Source organism: Lampris incognitus, chromosome 4 (assembly GCF_029633865.1).
Source record: "Lampris incognitus isolate fLamInc1 chromosome 4, fLamInc1.hap2, whole genome shotgun sequence".
Taxonomy (NCBI): Eukaryota; Metazoa; Chordata; class Actinopteri; order Lampriformes; family Lampridae; genus Lampris; species Lampris incognitus.
In genome coordinates, this window is record NC_079214.1 from 39771830 (window position 1) to 39792836 (window position 21007).

At 43.5% G+C, this 21007-nt stretch overlaps 1 protein-coding gene across 2 annotated transcripts in view; it reads left to right on the forward strand.

Moving 5' to 3' along the window:
* Positions 1-21007, forward strand: part of phkb (phosphorylase kinase, beta) — a 164156-nt gene that overhangs the window by 78871 nt on the left and 64278 nt on the right. For both annotated transcript variants that reach the window (XM_056278286.1, XM_056278287.1), the window contains 2 exons: positions 6497-6655; positions 7194-7288. In XM_056278286.1, coding sequence (XP_056134261.1) covers positions 6497-6655; positions 7194-7288 — 254 coding nt within the window. The remainder of the gene's footprint in view (positions 1-6496; positions 6656-7193; positions 7289-21007) is intronic.

The window sequence follows — 21007 nt, forward strand, 5'->3', positions numbered from 1 at the left end:
TTATGAAGGGTGGATACTGAGGCATCTCGGGAAAGAAAGAAAGTCATCGCAGAAAGGGAAGCCATGGCTGGTATTGGGGAGGTGGAGAGGCCGAGGGCGAGCGGAGGGTGGGACATGGGGATGGGGTGGTTGACCTGGGAGCAGTCAGCCTGGGAGGTGGGAAGGCAAGGGGAAGCTGAAGTTAAGTGTGCGGGAGGACCTCTTTGTGTTTTTTGTTTGTTAAAAAAAAAAACACTTTGTGTTGCTTATATTTTGCCATATTGTTTACAAGTGCCTTATTGCTCCTGTTTCTTGTGTCTTGCATCCTGAGTCAGGTCAAACATTTCTGAAGTCATGGCCTATATCATAGCAAATGTGACTGATGTGGTGGCTGGTGGTGGGCAGGTGGTAAGGATCATTTCACTAAACACTGGTGGGTTAAACGCCACTGTTAAACAAACAAAAAGTCTGACACATTCTAAAAACCTAAGTGCAGACATAATATTTATGCAGGAGACACATTTATGCAACTCTGACCAAGGGAAGCTGAAAAAGCCTTAGATTGGACAGATTTTCCACTCTAAATTTAACTTGAAAATGAGGGGTGCTGCCATATTGATTAGGAAAAATGTGACTTTTACACCTAAGGGATTCGAATGGCACAGTCATCGGTATACTCCATCAGAAACATAAATAAATAAATATCATAAAATAAATAATAAATAAATAAATATCAGTATTAGCATCTATTTATGCTCCCAACTGGGACGACCAAAACTTTATGAAATTGCTGCTGTCTTCTATTCCAAAATTGAATTCCCATCTATTATTTTTAGGAAGAGACATGAACTGTTATTGATCCAATTCTTGATCGGTCCAGTACGAAACCAATAGCACCTTCCAAAATGGCCCAGACTCGCCATCTTCTACTGAACCAGAGGTGGTTGCATCCCCTGACACTGAGAAGGCCTTTGACGGGATGGAGTGGGCTTATTTATTTTCTTCCCTACGGCAGTTCGGTTTTGGCACTGGCCTCATCTCTTGGATCGAGCTACATTATTCATCTCCTCATGCAGCAGTATGCACGAATACTCAATGGTCTGAATTTTTACGACTCTACCCCGGACAAGTCAGGGGTGCCCACTCTCCCCGTTATTGTTTGCTATCGCTATTTAACCACTATTGATCGCTCTGAAGGTTGCAAAAGGACTAAAGGGGATCCGGAGGTGGGGCACTGAGCATAGGGTTTCACTATATGACGACAATCTCCTTTTGTATGCGAGTGATCCTTTAGTTAGTATCCCTCATATTATTTCAATTTTGAAATCTTTCGATGTGATTTCAGGATACAAATTAAATGTCCACAAAAGTGAGAGTTTTCCTGTCAGTCAATTGGCTACAGAGATGTCATTATCGTTCATACCCCTCAGGCTGTCTAATGCAGGATTTAAATATCTAGGTATTCAAGTCACACAATCCATTTGCACATTACGGGAGAGAAACTTGACTACCCTCACGACCACATTCAGGGCTGACTTACAGAGATGGAGTCGCTTACCACTCTCCCTAGTAGGAAGAGTACAGACAGTAAAAATTAACATATTACCTAAATATCTATACATGTTCCAGTGTCTACCAGTCTTCTTGCCCAAATCTTTTTTTTTTACCACTATTGACAGTATAATGTCTTCATTCATCTGGGCTGGTAAACATCCAAGAGCTGGTAGAACATTACTGCAGAGGAACAGGTCCCTAGGCAGACTTGGATTGTCCAGCATCACAGGCTGCTGTTGGGCTGCTAATGCCCACAAGATCATGCTCTGGTTCATCTCACCTCAAAGCAGCTGGTGTAAGATTGAGGCAAAGACATGCTCCTCTTTTTCATTCCAAGCTCTTGTATGTAGCGCCCTAGAGTTTGTTTGGAAAAAGAACTGCAGACCACTTTTTCAGATACTTTCTGGAAAAAGGCTCTGGAAGCTGTCAACTCCCCCGCTAGTTGTGCTAGGCTCAGTCTCATACAGTTCAAAGTAGTTCATAGACTCCATTATAGCAAGGCTAAGCTTGCCAAACTTTACCCAAGCAAAGTGGATGAAAATTGTGAAAGATGTTCCCTAGCCCTTTGCGATTTGGCTCATATATTCTGGTCATGTCCTAAACTAACTGGCTTCTGCATTCATTTTTTACATGATTTCAGAAATTTTGAAGTTGAAAATCTGTCCATCCCCTCACATAGCAATCTTTGGTAGACCCTCAGACGAAATCACCACAATGGCTATCCAATCTAATGTTATTGCCTTTGCCTCCTTAATCGCCCATAGAAAGATCATCATCCTTTGGAAGACTTCTCAGCCACCCTCTAGTAAAGCGTGGCTAAGGGACATTTTGTTTCTACTTAAACTAGAAAAAATAATGTTTACACTGAGGGGCTTGTAGTCAAGGTGTTGGATGCAGGAGAAATGGGCAGAAGCAAAGACCTGAGCAACTTTGACAAGGGCTAAATTGTTATAGCCAGATGACTGGGTCAGAGCATCAAGGATTGAATTAACAGGCAAAATGAGAGGTGATAAAAGTCCAGTGGTGCAGAAAAGACATCAGAGATGCTGAAATAGATGTTAGCAGGTTACTTGCATATATGCCTGAGGTAGATGGACATGACAGAGCATACCAGTATACGTATAATGTACAGTACAGTGTATACAAAATGGTTGGATTTATTTGACAGTGTTTAACGTTCATTTGAATGACAGCCTGAGGAAAGAAACTGTTTTTATATCTGGTTGTTTTGGTATACAATGCTCTGTATCACCTGCCAGAGGGGAGAAGTTGGAACAGGTTGTGACCAGGGTGTGATGGGTCTGCAGTGATGTTGCCTACCCATTTCCTGACTCGAGTTGGATAAGTCCTGAATGAAGGGCAGGTTGGCACCAGTGATTTTCTCTGCAAACTTAACTGTCCGTTGTAGTTTGTCCCTGTCCTGTTTGGTGGCTGAACCAAATGTGACTGTGATGGAAGTGCAGAGGACAGACTGGATTATTGCAGTGTAGAACTGAATCAACAGTTCCTGAGGCAGGTTGAACTTCTTAAACTGACGGAGAAAGTACATCCTCTGCTGGGCCTTTTTGATGATTGTGTCTATCTTGGATGCCCGCCATAGGTCCTGCGAGAATGTGAAGCCCAGAAATCTAGGATTTCACTGTAGACACCATGCTGTTGAGTATGGTGTGGGAGGGATGGGGGGGGGGACTCCTCCTGAAGTCCACTATCATCTCCACTGTTTTGAGCATGTTCAGCTCCAGGTTGTTATGGCTGCAGCAGAGGACCACTTTATCAACCTCCCTATCTATATGTAGACTCGTCACCATCCCGGATAAGACCAATGATGGTTGTGTCATCCGCAAACATCAGGAGTTTAACAGACTGGTCTCCTGAGGTGCAGTCATTTATATAGAGGGAGAAGAGTAGAGGGGAGAGCACATATCCCTGGGGGCTGCCAGTACTGATTGTCTGGCTGCTTGATGTGATATTCCTCAGCCTCACCAGCTGCCTCCTGTCTGCCAGGATGTTTTTAATCTACTGGCAGATAGGGACGAGAGCTGGATGAGTTTTTAGTAGAGGATATCTAGGATGATGGCGTTGAACACTGAGCTGAAGTCCACAAACAGGACCCTTCTGTGTGTCTCTGGGGAATCCAAGTGTTGGAAGATGTAGTGCAATCCCATGTTGACTGCATCATCCACTGACCTGTTTGCTCAGTAGGGAAACTGCAGAGGGTCGAGCAGGGGCCTTGGAATTTCCTTCAGGTGGGCCAACACCAGTCTCTCGAAGGATTTCATGGCCACAGACGTTAGCGCAATGAGCCTGCAGTCATTTAATCCTGTGATATGGGGTTTCTTGGGTACCGGGATGATAGTGGTGCTCTTGAAGCAGGACGGGACTTCACACAGCTCCAGTGATCTGTTGAAGATCAGTGTGAACATAGGGGCCATCTGGTCAGCACAGACTTTAAGACAGGATGGTGACATGCCATATATTTCAAAATGCCTATTCTTAGCTCATGAACAGACATGACAATTTACTGAGGGTCCCACCTACACAAATTTTCACATACATCAGAGTCTCACTCATGCCTGGACTTCAAATCCAGCTCCTTGACAAACAAATGCAAACTCCATTTCCCTCAGAAAGTGAACGTATTCTCTCTTTTTCTCACTCACTCACTCACTCACTCACTCACTCACTCACTCACTCACTCACTCACTCACTCTCTCTCACACACACACACATCATTCAAGCACAACTTTCCTCCCTCTGGGTCCCCCTGGGTCCTCAGGTGGGCGTAGAGGCCGATCCTGGAGCTGCATGTCGGGAGGATGCCTGCTCGTGACAACTTTTTATGTGGAGTGGCTGATGTGCCTACAGCAACCACACAGTCCTTGGCAGGGGTGGCCAGAGTCCAATGGCATAGACCACTGCACTTCCGCGTTCGAACGTTAGAGTGGGGGGAGCTAGAGGGGGATAGAAGCCGGCAAGTTTGAACACGGTTTAAATGGCTAACTATGTTGCTATGTTGGCTGCTGCGGACAAGAACCGATATTTGCGAAAAATTCGCAGTATCCGTGGCCAGTGTCCTTTCAAGAGACAGTAGCCCGGTGCATGGAGTCCTTTGCATTACACCCTGAAATGATAAAAGGCAAAAATTAAATCACACATCATGACCTAGAGCAGCCATGGGGAAAAGACATAGGAACTAGGCTACATTTTCAACAAATGTTTGCATTTTATTCAATTATTACTTTTTACTGGATTACACATGACTGCATACAATGATGCATGATATACTACTCAATAAGGATGATAATAATAATGTGATAACAATGTTTGCATTTTAACTGGGTAAGGGAGACCGGGGTAGTTACCCCTTGTTTCTAGGAAAGATAAACAAAATTGAGCATGTGACCAAATATTCAGGGGGGAGGGACCATTTTATGATTTTTAATGGATAAAAATACATATGGGTTTGAAGAATGTGATCCCATTCAGACAGGTTTAGCTAACTGTGGAATTCCACATAGCCACCGGCTCTTGACATTTTGGTGATTATAAAATGTAGAATAGACGTAACCTATTATTAGCTGGTTAAACTAGTTAACATTACCAGTGATGAAGTGCAGATCGCAGACGTAAACATGTTTGCTGTCAGGATCCCAAAGTTGTCCATCCTTGTCTTTCCTTCTGATCGCCTGGAGCCATTTCAATCGTTTTTCTCCCTCCTTCTGCCTTTTAGGCAATACAAAAAAACGAATATTTGGGTTGTTTTTCTTGTTAACAGTACAGTCCACCACACAGCCACTTTTGGGCATCGGAGCTAGGGTTAGGCTGCGTATCTAATACAGTGCGGCTTGGCGGCTTGGGTTTTCTATCCCCCTCTCCTGGCGTCCTGTTGTCAAGGTACCTGGAAGTGTTCCGGTGGTCTATAGAGAACCAAGACGACTGGGAACCACCCTCTGTTGCAGTGTTCATCTGCCTTCACTGCCATTGTGAGCTGGAGACTGCCATTGCAGTCTTTTTTGGATCGCGCTTCGTCTTGAACCTCCCCCTTGACCTATCTGCCTTGGTTGACCCTACCAGGAGCCAAGCTCCAGATGGCGGCATAGCTCTTGGGATTAGTACACACAAGCTTCTCCACCATGGCAAGAGAATCCAGGAGAAGAAAACACACACACACACACACACATACTTGCTTGCTTGCTGGTTGTCCATCGTGCCCGATGATGACCATCTTCTTCTATTTGTGGGTCCTTTGAGGACTCAGATAGCAGAAGATACCTGCGCAGAGATGGTTTTTAAAGTGGCATGGGGGGTGCGCTTCTCCCAACGCCACGTGACTTGATTGTAGAGGAGATGGTTCCGATGGCAAGGGGGATCCCTAGACGACCGGCACCTCCACACAACTGCAGGGGGCTGCCGGAAATCCAGTTTTTCGGAAACCGCCTCAAAGCGTACCGCCACAGCTTGCTTTTCTGTTGGGGTAAGCTCCCTTAGCCTTATGTCTTCCCAGACTCACCCACAAGGCAGCGGGGCAGTGGTTGATAGGTGTCAGGGCATGTCCACCAGGGTGGGCCTGCACACCATATCTCTGGGGCCCACTGCTGCTCCGAGATCCCCTGCCAAGTTAGCCTGGGGCCGCAAGACCCCAGTTACCACGTGTGGCCACGGGGAGGCCTGGCAGGAGTCTTGGTGAAGGAGAGGCTATGTACTGGCAAGGGAAGGCTTACACGCTAGGATACTTCCCTATTCGCCACAAAAGCTAGCTAGCGGCAGCAAGCTAAGGGCAGGAAGGACACAAGCGGGTTGGAAGAACACATGCACCTTCCCTCCAACTACACACTGCTGCACTAGTCGCATCACAACACCCTGTGTGTATGTACACCCACACACACACAAACACACACACACACACACATTAAACACATAAAACGCAGAAATCTTAAATTTGAGCCATTTTCTTTCTTCTTAGACCATGCAGTGATTCCTAAGTACTACTATGTGCCGGCTGACTTCGTGGAGGCGGAGCAGAAGAAGAATGGAAGCCAGAAGCGTTTCCCTAGTAATTCAGGCCATGATGGGAATCTCTTTCTGTGGGGCCAGGCCCTCTTTAACATCGCTAAACTACTGGGTAAGTGTGTGTGTGTGTGTGTGTGTGTGTGTGTGTGTGTGTGTGTGTGTGTGTGTGTGTGTGTGTGTGTGTGTGTGTGTGTGTGTGTGAGAGAGAAGAGAGAGAGAGAGAGAGAGAGAGAGAGATCTTCAACCCTTTAAATATGCTGTAATGTAAATGTTTCTAAATTGATGAACAAAGCAAAACTAGTCTGGGATTAAGGTTTAAAATGAGGATTTATGTGATATATGCCGTATAAGAAGAAAAGTTAGAAATGGTTGTTAATGACTGTATTGTTCATTACTCATTTCATTGTTTTTATTCCTTGATATTTGGTGATTTTTTTTAAAACATTTTTTTTATCAAGCTGTATCCAAGGTTAGAGTGAATGTGACTCATCTGTTGTGTGTGTCTATATGTTAATGTGTGAGACTGTTTGTCTGTTTGCATCTGTTTATATTTGTATGGTATGTTTGTATGTGTGGGTGTGCGTGTGTGTTTGTGGGTTTGTGTGTGGGTGTGTGTGCGTGCATGCGTACATTTGCTTGACGGTTTCCAGTTGATGAGCTGATCAGCCCTAAGGACATTGACCCCATCCATCGCTACGTGCCTCGTCAGGATCAAAGAAACGTTAGCATGCGATTCTCCAATCAGGTGAGCGCGCTCTCTCAGTCATGTGACTAGCTCGGTTCCCCACTGCAGCAGCACCGCACCTACCCTGGCTTTCATTTGAGCTCATATCCTTTTACAATTTACACGTTCTGAATACTCCATGTGCTACATTCATTCTAGGCACAAGTTGCTCTCCTTTACCTTGCCCAGGGCTGGTCTCATAAACAAGGAAAAAACCTAGTGCATCTGGTTGACAACCCCTCAGAATGGTAAATCATATTTTAGATCGTGTTTGAGGCTTAATCCACATCAGAGACAGCAGCTCTGAGGATCAAAGTGATGGAGAGCAATGATAAGAATCATGCTCAGCTCATTCTCTAAATTGTACTATGGATTGATACACCTATTTCTGCTGTTGTATATTGTATTATGTATGCTATGGCCCAGATGAGAGCACATCACTTGCAGTGGCACTTGACAGAGCGTTATTCAGGGTAGGTGCAAAAAATGACAGCGAACCAGAGAGAATGATAACAGAGGCAATTCAGGATACAGAGATGGAGAGGAATAAGCATTGTGGAGAAAGAACAGAGACACAGAAAGAGAAATAGAGATTGAGGACAGCCAGAAGATGATGAAGGGATAGAGAGAAAGAGTAGGTAAGACTTGGATGTTTGCTCTAGACATAAGTGTCATCAATTTATCCATTAAAAAGCATGTCGGTGTTCAATTAAAGAATATATGGGCTTTTAAAAAAGTATCTGTATTAATAGTAGTATTTCTACAAGTGAATGAGTTCCTATATAGCTTTAAAGTGTAGCTCACTAGTTGACAGCGAGCAGTGTTCAGTAATTTCAGAATCAAACGCTATCGGCTACACCCAGCTGCTTTTGGGTAACTGAAGCACAAATTAAAATACTCTTAATTTTCCCCATTATAGTGCTGGTGCTAAAATAGAAAAAAAAACTAGAGGAAAAAATGATCAAGTTGCTCATCTATACATATTTGAGCCCCTTAATTTAATTTATTTTGATCTGTTTTGAATCTGTTGTCTGTTGCTCTTACTGCTACAGCATCCATCCACACAATAACACACAGTGTGATTTCTTTCTGGAGATAAACATCAACATAAATGCATGCAGCACAGCTGTGCCAAAAGCAAGTTGCTTGAAAACATTGCTTTTGTTAAATCTCCCTCTGAGTCAAAGAGTAGTGTTGGAATTGCCTTTTCCCCACAGTCAGAGTACATATTTTGATCATATGACTCGGTGGAAAATGGTTACATGATAATAATACATTTGTAAAACCAGTTTTGTAGGCAGCCATACAGCTCAGAGCAAGACCTTCAGTGGCATCAGGCACCGCTCCATACACATCAGTTAACAAAAGCCTGTCACGTTTATTCAGTAATGGAAACTCTCGCAAACTCGTGCTATGTTACCCTGTCAAACTTACCTTCCCATGGCTATTTGGTGTCTTTCTTTTTTTATTCTTGCTGTGTCTCTCACTTCTATCAATGTAATGATTGTACTATCAACATGTAATTTTTTTGCTACAGTCTGTTTTATTTGCCAGGAAACTTTTCTCATTCCAGGGATTGGATTTGTTGTTTTGCTCATACAGGCCACTTAGCCATATAATGATGAAATAACTTTTTATATAAAAATTTCTGAATAAGAACAAAACATGAGATAATGTCAGTGAAGGCATTATATAAAGAACATACAATCACAGCAAGGAATGTAAGGGGAAAAAAGTATATAAAGTGAATACTCCTAACAAGACAGATATGTACTGTCTATTGAGTAGGTGTGAGGTTGAGTCAGAAATAAGCTAATATAGACTTGGTGTTGGAGCAAGAATGTCCGTAGTGGTGCAGTCTTTTGCAGCAGTGTGAGCCTCCAGCCTCCCTCCATTCAGGGAAACAGGGCTTGTTGGTTTATTCATATGACTGATGTAAAACTAAGCTAAACAGTTGCCTGCTAGCACTTCACAGGGTCAAAGAGTTTCACAGGCTATATGCTGCAGCACTTCCCATCCCTCTCTCTCTCAGCTTCTCCTTTTCTTCCATTATTTTTTATCAGAATAAGAGTCAAGTTTATTTGCCATTTAGGTTTGCACATACATGGAATTTGACTCCGGTTTCATGGCTCTCACAGTGTACTTAACATAGAATAACAGCGCAACACAACAATCTTCAGATTTAAACACAATAATTGATTATATACAGGTGAAATAAGAGGCGATAAAGTGCAATGCTGCAGAGAATATATCAGAGATGCTGAAATAAATGTTAGCAGGTTACTTGCTAGCTGTTGTTGTCAAAGTCCCACTACAGCTCGCTATTCCTAGACACTATCCTAAAACATGCTCTTGCATTCTCAATGCTGGCTCTGCAGTTAAATTATGTGACGCTTTTAATTCATCATTCTTTAATCCCTCTTTATCCCCCTCAATCCAGATGCACTATTAAATTCATTCAGTGATCAATGCCTATCCATCCTCGACCAAATTGCACCGTTAAAATTAGGAAACAAAAATCAGATAACCTCCCCTGGCTGAATGATCACACTTCTGCTCTTAGAAGACTGAGTAGAAAATCAGAATAACAATGGAAGGTCAACAAGTCCGAATTAACACGTAACACCCTTACAATCCACATGTTAATTTACCAGAAGGCAGTTAAGGATGTGAGATCAGCGTACTTCTCTGAACTAATATCAAGAAATAACCACAATCCTAAAGTTATCTTTAGGGTAATTGATTCTGTTATTAATGGTCCCTCCACTTCTCTTTTTCAACCTGATGTTGAGTTGTCAAAAAAATGTATCACTCATTTTGTAAATAAGGTGGAGAATATCAGGTCCCAAATCCTGCCAGGCTCTTGCATTCATTCCATTCCCCATGTTAATTCTGCCTCTTTTACCAAGTGTCAACCAGTTACAATTTCAGTGTTAGAGAATACAGTCTCCAATATGAACTCCTCCTCCTGCATCTTAGACATCATTCCCACTAAGCTGCTCAAGGAGGTATTTTCAACTATCAGCCCCATTATTCTGCATATTCTTAATAATTCTCTGGCCTCAGGTTCTTTTCCAGACAGTTTTAAGCATGCCATTGTTCACCCATTACTGAAGAAACCTAATTTAGATCCCCTGTCCCTAAGTATCTACAGACCAATCTCAAAATATTCTTTTCTACCTAAGGTTCTGGAGAGAGTGGTTTCTTCTCAATTGATTTCTTTTGTGAACACTAACAGTGTTTTTAACAGTTTCCAGTCTGGTTTTAGAGTGCTTCATAGTATCGAGACAGCTATAGTTAAGGTTACTAATGACCTACTCCTGACTGCAGACAGAGGTGACTGCTCGATTTTAGTTCTTTTAGACTTAAGTGCTGCCTTTGACAGTCAATCACAGTATCCTCGTACATTGCTTAGAGACTTTGATTGGCATCAAGCGCTTGGCTCTTAGCTTATTACACTCTTACCTCATGACATCAAAAGACTAGACTACAAGACAGGAAAGATGCTGACTATGGAGAAGATGCACCACCCGAAAGCAGATGTCGACAGGCTGTACCTACCAAGAGCTTCAGAGACGAGGCCTAGTCCAACTTGAACTGACCTTCAAGACTGCAGCTATCGAGCTGGATGCATACCTGACAAAAACAGATGACCCACTCCTCCGAATAGTAAAACATCAGATCTACTCCATCAATAAAGAAGCTGCACAATTCAAGAAAGAGCTTGATGTCCCAGAAACCCTACCAACAGAAAATGAGGCAACTACCATCTATGCCAAACAAGTGAAGCAGAAAGCAAAACACCATGGCCAGCAGCAACTGCAAAGGACAAGGACAAATCAATGCATGGGAAGTACCTAAAAAGAATGAAAGATGCAGACGTGGACCAACAAAAGACACACCAGTGGCTGAGGAACACCAGACTGAAAGCAGACGGAGGGCCTGATAATGGCTGCACAAGACCAGAGCCTGGCAGCCAGATCCTATCACCATTGCATCATCAAAGATGGAACGGACCCAAAATGCAGAATCTGTGGCATGTACGAAGAAACCATCGACCACATTGTCTCAGGCTGCCCGGAACTGGCAAAGACCGAGTGCATATACAGGTACAACAAGGCAACAGCATACCGGCACTGGAAGAGCTGCAGGAGTTACAAGATCAAGACGACTGAGAAGTGGTACGAACATCAGCCAAAAACAGTCACTGAGAACAATGATGTCACCATCCTCTGGGACATGCCCATCCATACTGACAGAGAGATAAAAGCCAACAAGCCCGACATCGTTATCAAGGACAGGAAGGAAAAGAGGTACATGCTCATCGACAAAAAAACACCTCAATGAAAGTCACAGAGAAGCTGACCAAGTACAAAGACCTGGAGATTGAAATCAACAGGATGTGTGGATATGAAGACCAAAACAACACCAGTGGTCATCGGAGCTCTAGGACTCATGAAGAACGGAATGGAAAAGTTCACCAACTGTATCCCAGGCAACATCAACATCCATGCAGTCCAGAACATCACCCTACTCGGAACAACCCACATATTATGACGAGTGCTGTCAATCAAGTGACATCTGCCCTATAGTGCCTCCGGTCCATAGTTTGGACCTGGCTCTACAGGATGTAAAACAGGAAACACGGAAAAAACCCAAAATAATAATAATAATAATAATAATGTGTGATGGCCTGGCGGCCTGTCCAGGGTGTCTCCCCAGCTACTGCCCAATGTCTGCTGGGATAGGCTGCAGTATCCCCGCGACCCTGAGAGGAGGATAAGCGGTTCAGATAATGGATTGATGGATGGATAATAATAATAATAATAATAATAACTTTTTTTTAAAAAACGTTTACAAATGTTTGATATTTGCTTTTATTTATTTAATAATAATAATACATTTTATTTGTGGGCGCCTTTCAGAGCACTCAAAGACACCTTACAGAACACAGTTAAAAAAGCAGCAGTGTATCAGAGAACATAAAATCAAAACAAAACAGGGTAGACAATAAAAAGTTAACAATAGATAAATATAAAATCATCATCTGCACAAAACTCAATGAAGTGTGGATCAGACTGAATATGCTAGTTTGAAAAGGTACGTTTTGTGATGGGATTTGAAGGTTGAAAGAGAGTCAATGTTGCAAATGTCTTGTGGGAGAAAGAGTTCCATAGGTGAGGGCAGAATGACTGAAGGCTCTAGACCCTATGGTAGTCAAGCGGGCCAATGGTGTAGTGAGTTGGAGAGCAGAAGAAGATCTGAGAGTGCAGGAGGGCGTGTGGATATGAAGGAGTTCTGAAAGATATGAAGGCGCTAGGTTATTAAGGGCCTTAAAAGTGAGAAGCAGTATCTTGAATTCAAAAAGGTATTTAACAGGGAGCCAATGGAGTTGCTGAAGAACAGGAGTGATATGATCTATGGAAGGAGTTCTGGTAATGATACGGGCAGAGCAATTTTGGATCAATTGAAGTTTATGAAGACACTTGAGGGGAAGACCAAAGAGGATAGAATTGCAGTAGTCAATACAGGATGTAAACAGGGTGTGAATGAGTATGGCGGTGCTGTTAGGTGTAAGTGAGAGGCAAAGACGATTAATATTGCGTAGGTGGAAGTATGCAGACCGAGTAACATTGTTGATGTTAGCTTCAAAACATAATGTGCTGTCCAAGATTACACCCAGACTCTTAACCTGAGGTGATGGAGGAACTGAATTGAATAGAATAGAATTGTCAATAGTTAGGGAAAAACTATCAGGTTTAGCCAAAGTAGATTTAGTACCTACTAAGAGGACCTCGGTTTTATCACTATTAAGTTTGAGGAAGTGGTATGAAAACCAGGATTTAATTTCTAGTAAGCAGTCAGAAAGGGAAGTGGGTGGAAGAGTGGAGGTAGGCTTGGTGGATCGATAAAGCCGGGTCTCATCCACGTAGCAGTAAAATTGAATGCCAGATTTCCTGAAAATGTGACCAAGAGGTAATAGGTAAACAATAAATAGGAGGGGTCCCAATACAGAGCCCTGGGGAACACCGGTAGTAACAGGAAAGGACTGTGATCTCAAATTTTTAAGTTGGACAAACTGAGTGCGGCCAGAGGGACATGATCGAAACCAGTCAAGGGGGGGGGGTGTCAATTATTCCAATGGAAGCTAATCTCTCTAGGAGGATGTTATGTGAGATGGGATTTATATTGTTTTTATTTTTACTCTTACTTATTTGGACTTGCTCTTATTTTAGCTTGTCTGGTTTTATTTCTTCATAAAGTACTTTGTAACATTGTTTTAAAAAATGCTTTATATTAATAAAGTTGTTATTATTATTATTACTTACATACATGCCTGAAGTAGATGGACATGACAGAACACACCAGTATACAGACAATGTACAGTACAGCAAATGGTTGGATTTATTTGACAGTGTTAAGCATTCATTTGAATGACAACCCATGGAAAGAAGAAACTGTATTTATAATTGGTTGTTTTGGTGTACAGTGCTCTGTAGCGCCTACCAGAGGGTAGAAGTTGGAACAGATTGTGACCAGGGTGTGATTGGTCCGCGGTGATGTTGCCTGCCAGTTTCCTGACTGTGGAGATGTATAATTCCTGAATGGATGGCAGGTTGGCACCAATGATTTTCTTTGCAGAATTAACTGTCCATTATAGTCTGTCCGTGTCCTGTTTGGTGGCTGATCCAAACCAGACTGTGATGGCTATGCAGAGGACAGACTGGATTATTGCAGTGTAGAACTGAATTAGCAGTTTCTGAGGCAGGTTGAACTTCCTGAGCTGGCAGAGAAAGTACATCCTCTGTTGGGCCTTTTTGATGATTGTGTCTATCTTGGATGCCCACCATAGGTCCTGGGAGATTGTGGAACCCAGAAATCTGAAGGTGTTCACCGCAGACACTGTGCTGTTGAGTATAGTGGTGGGGGGGCAGTGTTTGGGGACTCCTCCTGAAGTCCACTTTCATCGCCACTGTTTTGAGCATGTTCAGCTCCAGGTTGTTATGACCGCACCAGAGGACCAGCTGTTGAACCTCCCGTCTATATGCAGACTCGTCACCTTTCCGGGTAAGACCAATGATGGTTGTGTTGTCTGCAAACATCAGGAGTTTAACAGACGGGTCTCCCGAGGTGCAGTCATTTGTGTAGAGGGAGAAGAGTAGAGGGGAGTGCACATATCCCTGGGAAGCACCAGTGCTGATTGTCCAGGTGCTGGCTGTGATTTTCCCCTGCCTCACCAGCTGCCTCCTGTATGTCAGGAAGTTTTTAATCCACTGGCAGATGGGGACTGGTACAGTGAGCTCAAGATGTTGGAAGATGTAGTACAATCCCGTGTTTACTGCATCTTCCGCTGACCTGTTTGCTCGGTAGGTAAACTGCAGGGGGTCGAGCAGGGGGCGTGTGATTTCCTTTAGGTGGGCCAACTCCAGTCTCTTGAAGGGTTTCATGACCACAGACATTTCAATGGGCCTGTAGTCATTTAATCCTGTGATACAGAGTTTCTTGGGGACCGGGATGCTAGTGGAGCTCTTGAAGCAGGGGGGGATTTCACACAGCTCCAGTGTTCTGTTGAAGATCAGTGTAAAAATGGGTACCAACTGGTCAGCACAGACTTTCAGAGAGGAAGTTGACACGCCTTCCGGGCCCGGTGCCTTCCTGTACTTCTTTCTCTGGAAGAGTTGGCGCATGTTGTCAACACAAACCCTGAGTGCAGGGATGTCGTGTGTATGTGTGTGTGTGGGGGGGGTGTAGGGGCTGGCAGGGGGCGCAGTTGGTTTTTTGTTTTGGCCGGAGAGGGTGAGGGGTGTGAAAGTTTGCTTTTCAAACCTCCAGCAAAACCCATTTAGATCGTCAGCCAGTTGATGGTTACCTGCTGTGTGTGTGTGTGTGTGTGTTGGGGGGGGGGTCTCCTGTAGTTGGTAATGTCTTTCAAACCTCTCCAGACTGATGCTGGGTTGTTGGCAGAAAACCTGTTTTTCAACTTTTCAGAATAGCACCTTTTTGCCCCTCGGCTCTCCTTTGTGAGTGTATTTCTGGCTTGGTCCTACCTCCACTCCTGTAGGCTTCCTCTTTGACCTGACAAAGCTGCCTGAATTTTGCTGTGCACCAGGGCTTATTGTTGTTGAAGGTACAGTAAGTTTTGTTGGGCGCACACATGTCTTCACAAAAGCTGATGTCAGATGTCACAGTGTCAGTAAGTTTGTCCAGGTCTGTAGATGCAGCCTCAAAAACCACTCCAGTCAGTGTCATCAAGGCAGGCCTGGAGCTCAGTTTTGTCCATTTCCTCACAGTTTTAACCGCAGGCTTTGCAGATCTTAGTTTCTGCCCGTAGGTTGGGATAAGAAGAATCAGATCGGATAATCCCAGGGCTGCACGGGGGATTCTCTCTCTCTTTCTCCTCTGTCTCTCTGTCTGTCTCTGTCTGTCTGTCTGTCTCTCTCTCTCACTCTCTCTTTCTGACTGTTGACACGCAGCAAGGTTCTGTCACAGGTTGGGAAAGTATGTGAATGCATGGAACACTATTTTCTTCCTCTCCAGAACTTAAATGATATAGACAAGGGAGAATAAAAGTATAGAAATATTAGATATTTTCCAGTTTAAATCAGTTTCTTGAAATGCTATATCAGCATTTTTGCAATGAATATGGTGGTTGTCATACGAGGGTGGCTTTCCTTTAATGCAGGTGCATGTTTCCTCTCTGAGAGTTGGTGGAGAAGTATAGGCTGCAGTGGCAACAGGTGCTGTAAGTTCTTAAGCCAGACAACTAGCCCGGCCACGGTCATGGGGAATTGCAAGTTTCCGTTTCCTTGGACAGTAAATTTCAACATTGCAAGAGATTCTGACCTGCGTGTTAACACTCTGTGCATTCAAGAGTGCGTCCGTTACAAATGATAAGAAATTTGCCATATGAAAATAAACTATTGTGACCTCCAGATGTCACCAAATTCACCAAAGCTAAAGGATAAGGCCGTTGTATTTTAATGTTTTTTATATTGCTGACATGGTCTATCAGAGATATTAAAACCAAAAATAATTTCTGCTACTCAACCAGCAGTCACATTGTGGCCAACGTCAGAGACTGCGACATCATGCAAGGCGTTGAACTCTATTATATTCCAAAAACTGGTTTAACCAGGTCGCAGAGCTGTATTCTTGTTTTGGCCAACACAATTCATCATTACGAATGATATGGGCATTGTGGTATTCTCTGAATGTGTTCACAGACGGCCACAGCAACAAGTAAATTTTCTACGCAAAGAATACACTGTGCATACTCAGAAATGTACCACCGTGCCAATACCAGCGCAAACGGTAACACAGCCAGGATTAGGCGACTGGGCCCTGCGCGCTGAAATTTTAAATCTGCATATGACACAATTGACACTAAAGGACCCAATTGCCCATTACTATTAATGCTCACTATAACTTGTTAGGAATAAGTACTGTATCTCCATGTCTGGAAGACAAGGTCTGGAAAAAGTCTTGAATTTTAAGATTGTAAATGGGCAAGAACTCTGAGGCAATCCCAGTTTCAGACAACTTTGTTCATTTTTTTCTTCCTTGTTCAGAATTTTTTCTCTTCCTGTTTGTTTATCTATTTTATGAACAAACACATTCTCACATGCTTTTTTCTAGGGACTTGCTTACAAGCTACATTGACTGATGACAAAGAGGTTTTAGCTGTAAAAGGAAGCATAGACAAGCAGTGACAGAGGAAGGGTTGCATAATGCACAAGAGGAAAGGACAGATGGTGGGGGGAAGAAAAGAAAAGACAAGAGGACATATAAAGCAGAGTGGAGAAGCTAGGATAGGTGAGAGGTGGGAAGGAGGAACCGAGAAGAAAGAAGAAGAGGGCAGAGGATTTGAGGCAAAAGAAGTAAGCGACAGAAAAGTGGAGAGGCGGATAGAGGAAAGGTTAGGAGAGGACTGGAGAGGGGGAGGGAAAACTGGGAAAGGGTTAGGTTAAGGTAGGAGAGAACTGGAGCAGTAAGGGGAAAGGGGAAGAGAGAGAAGTTGGCGGCCCAGTGGTTAACACAGTTCACAGCTAGAGGGTCCCGAGTTCAAACCACAGTCTAACCCAGGTCCTTTCTGTGTGGAGTTTGCATTTTCTCCCCGTGTCTATGTGGGTTTCCTCTGGGCACTCCGGTTTCCTCCCACCATCAAAAAGACATGCATGTTAGGGTTGATACTCGTGTCTGTGCCCTTTGACCAAGACAGTAGGAAGAAATAACTGGAGGTGGTCCCCGGGCGCTGCATGGCGGCTGCCCACTGCTCCTGCCACACAGTTAGGATGGGTTAAATGCAGAGAGGGAATTTCATTGTGTGCATGTACAAATGACAAATTGTATTCTGTTCTATTCTGTTGAGAGAAGGAGAGATTAAGTTAGAAGAGGACGGAAGAGAGAAGGCATCAAAAGAGGAGGTGAATGTTTCAGATTCCAGTGCTTGCTTTCTTGAGCAGGACGGTTATGGTATTTGGGATGGAATATCTGTGGGTAGAATAGTGTTAAGTATTGCGTATATGTGTATGTGTTAAGTATTGCATATATGTGTATGTGTGTGCAGCTGTCTTGTTGCCTCTGCATCACTGACGTCCCCTGTTTGGACTGCAGGCAGGAAAGGCACAGGGGCATGCTGAGCCTTCACGTGGACTTATGGGGTGATATGTGCGCGTGCACACACACACACACACACACACACACACACACACACACACACACACACACACACACTCACTCCAACTCCTCCATGGGTGAACCTCTGTGTGACTTTATTTTTGGTCCGTGGGCTTGCTTGCATGGGTGCATCTGTTTGTCTCTATTGTGTGTGTGTGTGTGTGTGTGTGTGTATGTGTGTGTGTGTGCATCCATGCATGCATGTGTGCGCATCCATGCATGCATGTGTGCATGCATGCAAAAGAGAGAAAAGTGAGAAAAAGAGAGGGGTTATGTACAATCGTTTAAGTGATGGGGGGGCTAATGTGTAAGTTTGCACAAGAGTGTGTGTTTGTCTGTGTTTGTATCTGTGTTAGATATTCATGCCTCCATTCCCTCCATGCGTCATGTTACCATGTAGAGTCTCTATGTCAGTCCATTTCACAGCTGTGAGGAAAAAAAAGCTCAGAGATATTCCACAGCAATAAGCCCTCTCAGAAATCTAATATATTGTACTGCTTTGCTTCTCATTCTCATAACAGCTTATATAAGGGTCTACCAGAGTTGGCCGATGTAAACTCTGATATTTTGCAGTTTCATGAAAGAAAATACTTTGCCAAAGAGGCATAGTGAAACAGTTCATCAATCACACATTCCTAATTGCATACTTGAAATTTCAATTATTATTTCAGTAGTTTCAGTTACTTCTCTCATGATGTCATCCAAAATCTATAGAATATTGCATAAAAGAAGACTCAATTTAGATACCACATAAACCACGATTAACTCTCTCTACAAGTATCTCTTATGTGGTTGTTTTACTAGATTGTTGTTGGGTTTATGACTTTTTCAGTGGCATAAAATGACTCCAGACATTCATTTATGTATTTATTCTTTTTTTGTCTAATTTTGTTAGATTTCTTTAATCTTATTCCAAGATGTACTACATGACTCTCTAACCCTGTAAAAATAAAATAAAATAGCAAAGAGGTGAATGCTGGTTTCTGATAGACCTCATGATGTCATTGAGATTTCAGACCTGAAAGAGCTCTCATGTCAATTCCTTGAATGCATTAGGGAAACAAACGTAGCATGGTGCAGTGGCCCGATTAAAAATTCACATGTGATTATTCAGCATATGTTCCCATACCGCACACAGGTAAAACAATATGAATTAAATTTGCATCGCGGTCCAGTGAAGGCTGATGCCTAAAGCAGGTGGTGTTTTAGCCAGAGGAGTGGATATAGAGAGGGAGTATATACTTAACATTTAGTTAATCAATGGTGCACTCATGCAATTTCAATGCTCATTAACACTTATACTGCCATGATAAATTGGAAGTTTGCTGACTATAATACGGTACTATAAAATAAAGCTATACAAAGGAAATGGTTGTATTTATCCCATGAAGAAAGTAGTACAAGAGGAGGTAAAGTGCTGTGGTACAGTACTGTCTGCGCCTCTTTGTGCTTCATAGCAAATTGTGTTTGATATTTGACCCTCGCACTAGGTATGGGTTTCGTTGTTGTTTAGCTGCTAAGATTTGAGGCTGAAGGGAAAGTTCTTGGCTTTGGTTTGGCCCTTGTGAGAGGTGACGTGCTCCAAGGACAGTGAGGGTGAGTCAGATCAAACACACCCCAGGGAGCATCAAGTCCCATTCCTCTGCAAAAAGCACACAGTAATAATACACAGCATGCTGAGGATTAGAGGCAAATAGCTGTACATATCAAGGAATTGATTATGTTGGCTATGACACACATGTTTTTAACATAATGGCTCCCTCTCTTAACACGATCTTACTTGGGGCATGCAAGATGTCACTTTCTTTTTTTCCCAGTTGGGGTCCTCTCCTTTGTTTTTCCACCTTTCTTTTTGTGTCTTTTTCTCCGTGACTCTATAGTTCTTTATTAAATTCACTCTTATTTTTATTTTTCCCCCTTTTTCTCCCCAATTGTACCCATCCAATTACCCCACTCTTCCGAGCCATACCCGTCGCTGCTCCACTCCGTCTGCTGATCCCCGGGGAGGGCTGCAGACTACCACATGCCTCCTCCGATACAAATGGAGTCACCAGCCACTTCTTTTCACCTGACAGGGAGGAGTTTCGCCAGGGGGACATAGCACATGGGAGGATCACGCTATTCCCCCCAGTTCCCCCCCCCCCCTGAACAGGCGCCCCGACCAACCAGAGGAGGCACTAGTGCAGCGACCAGGACACATACCAATGTCTGGCTTCCCACCCACAGACACGGCGAACTGTGTCTGTAGGGACACCCGACCAAGCTGGAGGTAACACAGGGATTCGAACCGCCACTCCCTGTGTTGGTCGGCAGTGGAATAGACTGCCATGCCATCCGGACGCCTCACTCTGTCATTTTGAAGTCATTGGTCATTGAGGAATCTTAATCTTCCACCAAACGTCTCTCTTGTCAAACGCCACACACACACACACACACGCACACAAACAAATATACGTGCACGCATGTGCGATAATACGAGAATAAGGTTAATGGAAAAGTTTCACTGTCGCTTACATCGCGGGTGCTGTCAGTCAACAGTTGGAGATAACACTGTGGGTCAGGACGAACCTTACAAAACATAGATTGACCAGCACAGAGTGGAGAACAAACATAATTCCTTTGTGGGTAGAGGGGGTGGTTGTGGGGTGGAGGTATGGAGGAGGGAATTGCCAAAATTCGGTGGAGAGCAGGACAGAAGAAAAAAGGAGAGATGGGCTAGGGGGTGGAGAAGCCATAAGGCTTGTTAGTTGTTGTTTTTTTCCCCTTAATTTTTCATTCTATTATATATTTCAAGTCTATCAAATGTGTATTTGTAGGATTTTGTTTATTTAAGTTGTAAGGTTTTGATATAAACATTGAAAAAAACACATGTAAGGGATAATCCATGGCAAGGTGTGCTTTAAAGGATTTCAACGCATGATGCGGGGCAAAGAACCACCAGATACAAAGCAGACGGTGGTTGCCTCCGGGTATGTGTGTTAAAATCCTTTAACCCACAACTTGGAGTGGATTACCCTGCTTTATCATCATCATTATTATTATTATCATGAATTCAGCCTGTGT